General features: G+C 39.7%; 1 protein-coding gene across 1 annotated transcript in view; it reads left to right on the top strand.

Annotated features, from left to right (window-relative positions):
- DLGAP1 (DLG associated protein 1) overlaps window positions 1–12,987 on the top strand; it is a 971,691-nt gene that overhangs the window by 730,029 nt on the left and 228,675 nt on the right. Inside the window, 1 exon segment of the mRNA XM_033178240.1 lies at window positions 8,159–8,399. Coding sequence (XP_033034131.1) covers window positions 8,159–8,399 — 241 coding nt within the window.

Here is a 12,987-nt window from a genome sequence, read left to right as displayed (position 1 = left end):
AAAAGAGGTTGGCTTTTAAGATGTTAGAGATATTTTCTCAAATAGATAATTAGTAGAAGCTATAATACTATAGAATTTAAGTGCATTATAGCTTGTTTCCCTTTAAAATCTGACACATTATTCATCACAGTCTCCTAGAAAGTTGAGTACTCAAGGAGTTGGCCTAGAATAACTAAATTGCTTCTGTCATTTATTACTCACAGAAGTAAAAGACCCCTAAAAATAGATTGTGCTTGGATGATAAAGAAAAAAATTAAATATGTTTTTATGTTTATTATTTGCCTATATTTTTACCATAGGTACATCTAATTTAAAATGAAGACTTTTAAAGGAGGGTTTGAGAAGAAAGAATTATATTTATAGAAAGTCTGATATTTTAAAAATATGTCATGTAGTCAGTGTCATTTCCAAGTTAATTTATGTCTTTATTTATTTCAAGTCCAAATCCTAGGTATTTTCATCCGGAATAGCAAACTAGAAGCCCACAGGCATATTTTCTCTGGCAATATGTTGGGTTTCTACATCCTTTTCTAAAATTAATGTAACTAGGCAGCTGTTTTAATACCAGCAGCTTAGCTGTGACTTTGACTTAGGCCATCCCTTCTTTATGTGTGTGTGTGTTTGTGTGTGTATGTGGCACGGTGTTTGCGTGTGTGTGTGTGTGTGTGTGTGTGTGTGGAGAGAGAAAGAGAATGAAATGGAAACTTACATAAATTGATTATCTGTGGGTACCCAGCCAGTCAGTGACAGAAGCTAGGAAACCGAAGTGTCCTGACTCTTAACAGGTAAATGACTTCAATGCCTGCTGGCATGTGTGGCAATAATATTGCTAGTAATAGTAGTATTAACAGCAGAAAGAATAACAATGGAATAATGAGTTACCATTTTGTGATTACCTGATACATGCTAGTAGCCTTATTATCTAATTAATTTCACATCTATTCTGTAAGAAAGATCATTTTTTAATTTATGAATCTCAGTCTCAGAGAGTTAGACTAACATATTTGTTTCCTAATACTATTTTCCCACTACACTATCACATAAAATAATATCCACCATTTATGGAGTGTGTGCCATATGCCTAGACATATAATATGCATTTTGGGCCAGGCATGGTGGCTCATGCCTGTAATCTCAGTGCTTTGGGAGGCTCAGGTAGATGGATCATGAGGTCAGGAGTTTGAGATCAGCCTGGCCATTATGGTGAAACCCCATCTCTACTAAAAATACAAAAAAAAAAAAAAAAGTTAGCTGGGTGTGGTGTAGTTCCAGCTACTCAGGAGGCTTAGGCAGAAGAATCACTTGAATCCGGGAGGCAGAGGCATCGTGCCACTGCACTGCAGCCTGGGCGACAGAGTGAGACTCTGCCTCAAAAAAAAAAATATGCATTTTGACATTATTTTATTTTTATCCTTAAAATACTCCTATGAGGTAGGTATTATTGTACCTATTTTACAGATGAGGAAAGTGATGTTCAGAGAATTCAAGCAAGTTGTCCACTAATTGAAGGAACACTAAACTTCTTCTTCATCCCTTGTAAAAAATACATCTAAGTATATTTAAAATCTAAGCAATAACACAAAGTAACAAAATGCATTAAAATAAATGTTAGGAGAATATATAGATAGTATTGTGGTCAGAATTATTCCTTTTAATAAAACACAAATGCTAGAAAATATAAAGTAAAAGAAAAGATCTATTCTAAATAAAATTAAATATTTATGTGTGGCAAAATATGTGATAAAGTTAAAATACAATTGGTGGGAGGAATATTGACACACATTAACAAAAAGGGTAAATGTTATAGTTGCTTAAAGTATTTCTACAAATTAGTAAGAAAAGATAACCCAAAAGAATCTTGGTCAAAGCTTATAAATAAAAATAATCAGAGAAAAAAATGCAAAAGCCAGTAAATAAGTCAAAAGCCAGTAAATAAAGTGACAGGTGCTTATTCACGTTTGTAGGATGCAAATCGAAGCAGCACAATATCATTCTTAACACAGAGCAGCAAAAACTGAGCTAACATTCTATTGTGGTGACCATGTTGAGAAATGAACTCTGTATTACTTGCTGTTTGGATTATAAACTGCTATGTTTTAGAAAGTAGGTTAGTAAAATCTACAAAAAGGTAAAAATACACTAAAAAAAAGGAACTGAAAAGGAAGGAAAAATTTTAAATCAAAAATAAATGGGGCTGAGGGCAGTAGCTCATGCCTGTTGTTCCAGCTACTCAGGAGGCTGAGGCCAGAGGATAGCTTGAGCCCAGGAGGTCGAGGCTGCACTCCAGCCTGGGCAACAGAGCTAGACCTTATCTCGAGAGAGAGAGAGAGAGAGAGAGAGAGAGAGAGAGAGGAGAGAACATAAATGAAGAGTTAGAATTAAAGAGAAATTGACAAATATCAAAAACAGACCAAGAACATTAGACACAGAGATAATAGAAGTCCCTTCAGAAGAAAATCAATGGAACAGAAAAAGTAAGAAAAACAATGAATTTTTTTAAACTTTCCTGAAATAAAAAGTTGATTTGAAGCTACATAGTGGAAGAACACACCATGTAAACACACCATGTACCTGAGAAATTGACCCAAAGCAATCAACCTCAGGGCATATTCTGGTAAAATTACAAGACTTTAAAGAATTTTTTAAAAAACACTTTGGATTTCTAGACAAAAAGAGCAAATGACTTAATAAAATGAAAACTGAGTTATCATTGGACCCTTTAACAGCAATGGTTTATGCTGGAAGAAAATGATGTGTGTAGCATTTTAATACACTCAAGGAAAAATATGTGAGTCAAAGATTTTTATATCTAGAAAAACTGACTTTAAAGTATAAAAGGTACAAACTGTTATAAGCATGGATGCATGCAAAGAATATTGATTCTATAAACACATTCTGAGAAATGTACTAGACAATGAGCTCTAAACTAGACATATGAATGACCAGACATAAGAACTACAGATGCGGCCGGGCGCGGTGACTCAAGCCTGTAATCCCAGCACTTTGGGAGGCCGAGGCGGGTGGATCACGAGGTCAGGAGATCGAGACCACCCTGGCTAACATGGTGAAACCCCGTCTCTACTAAAAATACAAAAAACTAGCCGGGCGAGGTGGCGGGCGCCTGTAGTCCCAGCTACTCGGACGCTGAGACAGGAGAATGGCGTGAACCCGGGAGGCGGAGCTTGCAGTGAGCCGAGATCGCGCCACCGCACTCCAGCCTGGGCGACAGAGCGAGACTCCGCCTCAAAAAAAAAAAAAAAAAAAAAACTACAGATGCTCCTCTACTTACATCCCTGATAGACCCATTGTAAGTTGAAAATATCATAACTCAAAAATGGGCATTTTGTAAACATGATGGGATGTGAAAACAAAAGACGCAATATCCAAAAAACGCTGGACTGGCAACACAGTACACTTTGGAGTATCAGTTGTTTACCCTTGTAATTGCATGGCTGAGCACCTACCCAGAATCTCGAGATAATACTAAACCACATATCAACAGCCCAGAAAAAAATCTAAACTCAAAATTCAAAGTACAGTTTCTACTGAATACATATCAATCTTGTATCATCATAAAGTAGAAAAAGCCTAAGTCAAACCGTCATTAGTCATGGACCACCTGTAGTAGCAAACATTAAACACAATTATGTGTAGAACTAAGACTACATGAGCATTCACTGGTTGGGGAGCATAATAGGTTTATTTGCTCTGACGATGTAAATACAGCACAACTATTTAAAAATGAGAAAGGAATAGAGGGACCACATGTGAAATAAAATTGTTAGCTCTTTAATCATATGTGGGCAGGGGTAGTATTAGTCATGTTTTCTGTGCATATATTATGGGATAAAGTAAATGGATAGTTACAGAATATTCCAATTCCATCATCTCCTGTGTCCTTGAGAACCAAGATTCTTAGTATGGAATAAATATCTAAGAATAAACATATATAGAAGAGGTTGCATAAGAACCTCTTGCATATAGTATTTATATCCTAGTTCTTCCCACTGAAAAGGCCTAGGAACAGTGATTAACCCAGTAGCAATGACAGCGTATCTTCCTAGTAGCCAGATTGTGTTCCTGTAACACCACTTCCCACTAAAAAAAGAAAGGGCTTTTCAGAAACATACTGAGCCCACACTATTAAGTTGAGTTTAGAATATTTTGTCATACCAGATATCAAAGAAGTTCTCAAAGATTACTACTTTCATGTCAAAAAGACCCCCAAACCAACCTAAAAGGCTCCCACTGACAAAAGATGGCACAAATTTGAGTTCACTAAGGATAATTATTTCAATTAAGTTAAAACCATCAAATATTTTTATATCGATGAGTTAATGTGGTATTTTAAAAACCTGATTACATATGGAATATAAGAGAGAACAAATTTATCTTGAAAATTAGTAAATAAAGAGGGGAAATCAGGCATTTATCCTACCATGGCTATATGAACTAAATCATTAAGTAAACAAGTAATGTGAAAGAGAATATTCCAACTAGTAGTTGTAAAAGTAATTATAGAATATTGCATTTTACGGCCGGGCGCGGTGGCTCAAGCCTGTAATCCCAGCACTTTGGGAGGCCGAGACGGGCGGATCACGAGGTCAGGAGATCGAGACCATCCTGGCTAACACGGTGAAACCCCGTCTCTACTAAAAAAAAAATACAAAAAACTAGCCGGGTGAGGTGGTGGGCGCCTGTAGTCCCAGTTACTTGGGAGGCTGAGGCGGGAGAATGGCGTGAACCCGGGAGGCGGAGCTTGCAGTGAGCTGAGATCCGGCCACTGCACTCCAGTCCGGGCGACAGAGCGAGACTCCGTCTCAAAAAAAAAAAAAGAATATTGCATTTTACAACTCCCAAGGACTAACAGATCTAGGCATTGAGCATAGATAACTCCTAACAACATAAAAGACAGACAAACTAGACGTAGTGTGCCTCCTGATGAAATAAGCACATGACCTCTAGCCTTGCCAGAAAGATTGAACCTGAATCTGATCAAATCTCTGAATCTGGATTCCAATTTTCAGGCAATACAAAATACAGAGGAACATGATGAACTCCACCATGAGTAGGAAATCAGCAAAATCCAGACTACGGGAACCTCTTTGGGGCAAACAACCTAGATTCTCAATAGATAAATCAAAATAAGTGTACGTTAAAGGTGAATTTTAAAAATGTATCAGATTTTTTAAATGGGTAAGACAAACCAGAGCCCAGGGATGCACACTTGGCTGAAAAAAAAAAGAAAGAAAGAAATGCACGAAAGTGAACGCAATAAAACTCAGGGTATTAGTTATGTACTATTAGAAAGACAGTGGAGATTGTGAATATCAGGGCATGTGGAGGGCTTCTAGGGTGTCTGGAAAAGCTTTGTTTCTTGATCTGGGTAGTGGTTCCAAGGTGTTTGCTTTATTATAATTCATTAAGTTATATATTTATTTTGTATGGTTTTCTGTATCTGTGTATAATGAAAATAAAAGGATAAAAGGGAATAAAAGAAGAATTCTATTAAGAATATAAGTTTAGGCCGGGCGCGGTGGCTCAAGCCTGTGATCCCAGCACTTTGGGAGGCCGAGACGGGTGGATCACGAGGTCAGGAGATCGAGACTATCTGGCTAACACGGTGAAACCCCGTCTCTACTAAAAAATACAAAAAATTAGCCGGGGGTGGTGGCGGGCGCCTGTAATCCCAGCTACTCGGGAGGCTGAGGCAGGAGAATGGCGTGAACCCGCGAGGCGGAGCTTGCAGTGAGCTGAAGTGAGCTGAGATCCGGCCACTTGCACTCCAGCCCAGGCGGCAGAGCGAGACTCCATGTCAAAAAAAAAAAAAAAAAAGAATATAAGTTTAGCCAGGAGCCATAGTTCACACCTGTAATCCCAGCACTTTGGGAGGTGGAGTTGGGAGGATGGCTTGATGGCTTGAGACCAGGAGTTTGAGACCAGCCTGGGCAACATGGCGAAAACCTGTCTCTACAAAAAAAATAAATAAATAAATAACCAGGCATAGTGGCGCATACCTGTAGTCCCAGTTATCCAGGAAACTGAGTCAGGAGGATTGCTTGAGCGCAGGAAGTTGAGGCTACAGTAAGTCTTCTTCGTGCCACTGCACTCCACCCTGGGTGACAGAGCAAGATCCTATCCACCCCCCCAAAAAAAAAAAGAATATAAGTTTAACCTAGTTAAGTAAAAAAACCAACAGGTTGCAGAATTATCTGGAAAGATAGTCATCTGAGTTTAATGGTTGTTACCTTGACAGAGATAGTTTGCTATCTCTTTGTAAAGTTTGGCATGTTGATTAAAACGGGGAAAAAATGAATAAATTATATACATATATACATATATTACTTATGTCTATATATATACACCCATACATGTGCAGATGTATATAGACATACACACATATGTATTTGCTTTATTTTTGGTTTTGAAATAATTGCAGCCTTAAAAAAGATTAACGCATGTAATACAAAGACTCCTGTATATCCTTGACCCAGATTGAAATGTATGGATTGTTGAGATATTGGCTCACTTGCTTAGTCTTTCTCTCTCGCGCGCTCCATTTGATAGCTGCAGATACGTTCCTTTACCTCTAAATGTATGTCCCTGTATTTCTTTAAAAACAAGGATATACAGAGATACAATTTTCTAATATGGACACACATAGTTATTAGCCTGGAAAATGTGCAGGGATTTCACATAACAAATTAGACGAAGAATGTGAAAATAGCATTTTTAAACTGTAAAGAATTATTATTAAACAATGCATGTCTCTTTCTATTGATATGCCTTAAGGTAATTGGTCACTTTTATCTGAAGTTTAAAGAAATTAGTCATTACCGGAGCACAACTTCAGATAATACAAAATGAGGAGACAGCCAAAAATTGTAATAGTTTTCAGTAAGTGTTCAAAACCCAATTGTAGTTTAATTTGTTAAATTCTCAGTGCCTCATGAATTTGATATTAGGAAAATACAGATAAGATGTCCTGGAAGGTAACAGAAAATTGAGAAATGCTCCCACAATGTCTAGCAAGTCAACTAAAAAGTGAGAAGTTACTGGAACATCTAGTCAGGAATATTGTTTCTTAAGTGGGGCTCAAACCTAACATAAGTTATATACAGGAGGAATATAAATCAATAAAAACTTATTCTTCAAAAAAAGAGGGCCCCCATTTCAAAGATTTTTTTCCAATTACACCAAATATTTCTGTAGCAAATTTTTAAAATACATTAATAAACAATTTATGAATCATATCAGCTTTTTTTGTTGTTGTTCGTTTGTTGAGACAAGATCGCTCTCTCTTGCCCAGTCTGGAATGCAGTGGTACAATCAGGGCTTACTGCAGCCTCAACCTCCCGGGCTGAAGTGATCCTCCTGCCACAGCCTCCCAAAGTAATAAGTGTGAGCCACCACACTCAGCCCATATGGGCTTTTTATAAAGAAGACTGAAACTTGTAAATAGTTTGAAAATCTTAATGGCGCTTTTCAAGATTTTGACATATCTGAGTTTAGTCTATTTTTGTGAAAAATGTGAGGATCTTGCCAGAAAATATAGGGCATGTTTCCATACCTTGCACTAAATTAAGCTTAACACTGAAATTATTTGACAAACTAGTCACTTCAAAAGGCACTGTAAAAATACTCGTTTCTAAAATATTTGTGCTAAAAAGTTATACCAAAATACATGAACTCTGACAATGGACGGATAAAATTCTTCTTCAAGTTTGTGTTTATAAATAAGAACATCATGCATTGGAATAAGCCCCACATTTCCTTGCATTCTACAAACAATGCCCTTTTTTCTTTAAAATGTAATCAAGGCTGGTGGTGACAGCTCATGCCTGTAATCTCAGCACTTTGGGAGGCCCAGGCGGGTGGATCACTTGAGGTCAGGAGTTCAAGACCAGCCTGGCCAACATGGCGAAACCCTGTCTCTACTAAAAATACCAAAAAAAAAAAAAAAATTAATCTACTGTTTGGAATTATAAACTGGATGCCATTCATTTATAGCCTGTAACAGAAAGGAAATAAAATGCATTTGAGCTTAACATAACCAGACGCTGCTTTTTCTTCTGGGGATCGAAGTTCGCAGATGCTTGGAGAGGCTGATCCTCCACCAGGTGGAGGCGAGTGTCTCAACGCCTTTGTCTGCCCGCAGGTGAGCGAGATGGAAGTGAACGGGCAGTTCGAGTCCGTGTGCGAGTCCGTGTTCAGCGAGCTGGAGTCGCAGGCCGTGGAGGCGCTGGACCTGCCCATGCCCGGCTGCTTCCGCATGCGGAGCCACAGCTATGTGCGGGCCATCGAGAAAGGCTGCTCCCAGGACGACGAGTGCGTGTCCCTGAGGTCTTCCTCGCCGCCGCGCACCACCACCACCGTTAGGACCATCCAGAGCAGCACGGGTGAGTGTGCAGGCCCACAGCCAGCCTGGTCTCTGTGCTGGCTACGGCATGACTGTCCCCAAAGACTGTGCCCTTGCTGTCATCACGCATAGTTGCCAGGAACAAGATACCACCCATGTCCTACAAACCAAAGGTTTTCCTTCCCTATCTGCCTCTATCCCCGCCTCTGGCCACTCTCCCACACCTCCTTACCAACTCCATCTCTGACACCCGCAGGGGAAACTGCAACTACAGCACCATGAGGGAGGGACAGCACAGCCCAGCATCGAGGGACTTCCAAAATCCCCACACAGGTCCTAGGAGCTGATCCCTACCAGCTCCTACTCCCAATGATTAGGCTTGGCCTTTTAGGGCTGTGACCCTAAATGAACCAGACACCCTACTTATGACCCATCACAGAATTGAAATGACTGTTTTATTCCAAGATAACCACAAAGTAACTATCCCAAAAGACCTGAAATATCACTGTAAGAAATAAGAAGGAAGAAATGGATGACCCGTAATATTGATCGCACATTTTATGAGTTTTATTTTAACAGAAAGCAGATTTATTTCACTATTTTAAAACTTCTATCGATCCCATATAAATAGCACCTCCTTTTCCCTCTGAACTGTATTTAAGTGTGTGTGGTCAAACTGTATTTTTGTCAGTAGATTTTAGGCACAGAGACATAGAAAAGCTTAACGAGTTTCCGTGACACTGGAACCTGCATAATAATATAGCCGTGGGCTATGTATGACAATGTGTGCGTATGTATTATATATATAACATTTGAGTTCCAAAAAGAAAATCCCACTGTTTAACTAGGCTTAACTTTATGATTGAACTCAGCATAACTTCAATATAGAACATTCTACAAGAAGATCATCAAACTTAGACTCAAGATAAATAATGATGAATAAATTAGAAAGAAAAGCCTGTGTCAGAATATTATATCATTCCATTGTAGTGCTAGGTGCATCAAATGTCAGTAATTATCATTCAGTCTAGAACTTTTGCAGGCTTAAGAGTTAAAAGGTCCTCAAATCCAAGTTAAAATCCTAGATATATGGAATTGAGGTGATAGTTTTACTTAAAATAAATATACGGGTTAAACAAGAGGAGTTCATTCTTGACCACCGCAGACTGAGATCTCAGTGTTAGGAGAAGAGATGCTTCCAGGCCTTGCATTGGCCAGGCAGCTCAGCAGGGAGCCCAACAGCTCAGACCCTGGCTGCCTACCTCCAGACCAGAGATGGTGGATGTCCGTATGTTCTTGATCGCTAGGAAATTCTCCAAGGACAGCCACAGATTAATAAATTAAATGAGAGTTATTTATGAAGAGAAAAAAAATAATTTTTTTTGAAAAATCAACCATGAGCATGTCTGTGTGTGTTTGCATTCATGCAGTGTGATTTGGAAGGTCTGCCCTGTCCCTGTAGTGTATCACTGTGTCTTTTGGTGTGTCCCATTTTCACCACCGCAACCCAACACACAACCCGTTCCCAGTGTCTGGTCCATTCTTCTGTATGATGAACTCATTGCCTGCCAGTTGAAATCGCTCCTTAAATATGTAAAATGCAGATTCTGGCCCAGAAGTCACAAGGGGTGCTCTCAGGAGAACAGTCGGGAAGGAAAGGGCTGCTGGCTCACTCCTTTACCCTCAGGAAACAGTGTTGCGGATAAAGTAGCAAAAGATTTGGAATGGTTTTTCTCTGCTCACCTGTCAGATTTGCGTGTTTTTGTCATTTTACTTACTGTATCAGCGCCTGTCCCATGCTCTTCACTCCAAACACACAGGGGTCTGCCCTCCTAAGACACTTCTCAGATACTCTGGAGGCTCCCAGAGCTCAAGCAATAGAGTTGCCAAATAAAATCCAGGTTGTCCAGTTAAATTTCAATTTCAGGTAAAGAGTGAATAATTCTGCTGGATAGGTATATCCCAAATAGTGCATGAGAAATACTTATACTACAGAACTATTTGTCATGTTTGTAGTATTTTCTGATATCCAACAAGCCTATCAGGGCAGGAGATGAATGAGCCCTGGGAGAGTGTCTCGTGTTGTTCCATTTTGAATCTGAGTTGAATCTAAAGGGCTTTAGCCGGAAATGCTATGTGAGAAAACACCCAAAACGGGGAGAAGTGAATCCAGCTGCAGAGAGGGGATCGCATTCGCTTCTTCTTGGGCTCTATGAATCTCATCCTAAGTACGGAGCCACCTCCACCTGCAGCTCTCCTGGGGAAGGCTCCAGGCTTGGCTGCCCCCGCAGGGATTTAGGGGCAGAAAGGTGTGACTTGCCCCTGGGGTTCGTGATGGATAAAATGCCGAGTGTTTGCACAGGGCAGCTTTACTTCACCCAGAATCATTAAACTAAACGTAATGTGTCATCTTCACAGGCGTGGAAAAATGAACAGTTTAAGTGCTAAACCATTACAGTAGATTAACTAAGTAAGCACATAGGATATTTTTCCAATACTACCTTTCACAGTTTATGACATGAATTTGTTCTTTAAAAATTCATTATTTTATGATATGATAAGGGTCTATGCCCTTTATTCTGCCCCTCCTACTACTCCTGTATGCTATTTCTCTCTGTCTCTCTCTCTCTCTCTCACACACACACACGCACACACACACACGCACACACACGTGCACGCACACACACACACGCACGCACACACACACACACGCACACACACACGCACACACACGCGCACACACACGCACACACACACACGCACGCACACATACACACGCACACACACACACACGCACACACACGCATTTCCTTCTCGTTTTCTCACATGATCTCAGTACTGTCATATTAATTTTCTTCCTCTCGTTTCCTTTTTACTTTGACTCAAATATAATTTCCTATAGAAAAATGCAGAAAATTGATTTTCTCACGGGACCTACTAATTTTTGAAAGAAAGCGCTCATCTATGAAAATTGGGAAATGACTTTGCTCTACTTTTATTGATTTCCCCACATGCACGGGTCAGATGCACATCTCGGTTTAGCAGGACTTGATGTAGATGTAGATGTGTCCTTTTGCCTCTCTTCCTCTGCTCATTATTTTCAGACACTCACAGCAGATTTTGTTTTTACTAAACTTACTCTTTGTCCTGAAAAAATTCCTCATTTTGTCCACTGCACTTATTAGGCAGAACTTCTCTCCACAACAATCCACATTCTGAATCTTTGACATTTGGTCAGCCCATTTAAATTGCTCACATTTTCAGCAAAATATGCTATTAAATCTTTCTCTCCCAGCCTTGTTCTTTATTCGTATTCATAAAATGAAATCACAGACAAGAGTCTGATGCCCTATGAGAGAATTATGAAGATGGGCTCAGCTCTAGGTGGCCGCAGGGATCCTCTAGCTATTAGTAGGTGAGCAAGGATGAATGGAGATAGCTCAGCAAATCAGGACAAATTAGGGATGAAGTTACAGCAACTTAAAGTTAGGCTTCCTTGGGCTTATTGACTTCTTGGCTTGTCTAACTACAGTAGAATCTCAGGTTCTTTCAGCCTATAATCTACTTCAAGCACCCAGATTTCTCTCCATCCAATAGACTCAAGTTTTCATATAAACCCACAGTGCCTAGGACTATTAGGTTAATATTAGAGGAGGAAATATTAGAGCAGTTAATATTACAGCAAGAATATTAGGGTAGGAAAGTAGAATGAAAACATGATTCAGTTAATATCATGACTGAAAAACAAGAACCTTTGCCTCAGTCATCTAAAATATTTTAGGTAACAGTAGAACTTGATGCTGGAAATATACCCAGACCTCCACTTCAGAGGACTGGATTAAGCCTGCCTCTGAAGGAATACACCAATGCAATTGTATGGGTTCAAGGGGAAGTTTTTGTTTTACTTCCTATGCTGAATATTTCCTAGGACCTATCAAAAGATATTATCACACTGTAGCTAGGCAAACTTGTATCTGGTGATATCAGTAGTCTGAATAGGCAGAAACATTGTCTAATAATCATACACAGTGATCTAATTATTATCTAATAATCACACATCCGGCCAAATACAGGCACACACTCGTAAATGTAGAGAAAAAAAAACTTCATAAAGGACACAAAGTAAATCATTTGCAGTGGTTTCCCAGAAAGTAGTAGGTGGGGAGAGACAGATGGTAAAGAGATAGGGAGATATTAAAAATAAGTATTTATGACTTTTTATGATTTTAATGCCAAATATAACATTTGAATAGAACTAATTCTCCTTGATAGAAGTAGGCAAACTATCATGATGTATATTCTCGGGCGGGGTGTGGGGGGTTCTGTTTGTTTTCTTTTAGTATTTTGAGACAGATGCTCCCTGTGTCACCCAGGCTGGAGTACAGTGGTACGATTGTAACTTACTGCAGCCTCCACCTCCTGGACTGCAATCCTCCATCTCAGCCTCCGGAACACAGGTAGCTGGGAAAACAGGTGCGCACCACCATGCCTGGCTAATTTCTTTTTTTTCATTTTTTGAGATGGGGTCTAGCTCTGTCACCCAGGCTGGAGTGCAGTGGCGCAATCACGGCTCACTGCAACCTCCGCCTCAAGTGACCCTCCCACCTCAGCCTCCTGAGTAGCTGGGA

The sequence above is a fragment of the Trachypithecus francoisi genome, unplaced genomic scaffold (assembly GCF_009764315.1).
Source record: "Trachypithecus francoisi isolate TF-2019V2 unplaced genomic scaffold, Tfra_2.0 Lachesis_group19, whole genome shotgun sequence".
Classification (NCBI taxonomy): Eukaryota; Metazoa; Chordata; class Mammalia; order Primates; family Cercopithecidae; genus Trachypithecus; species Trachypithecus francoisi.
Note: the sequence above shows the minus strand (reverse complement) of the source record. Positions and strands in the feature narration are given on the sequence as shown.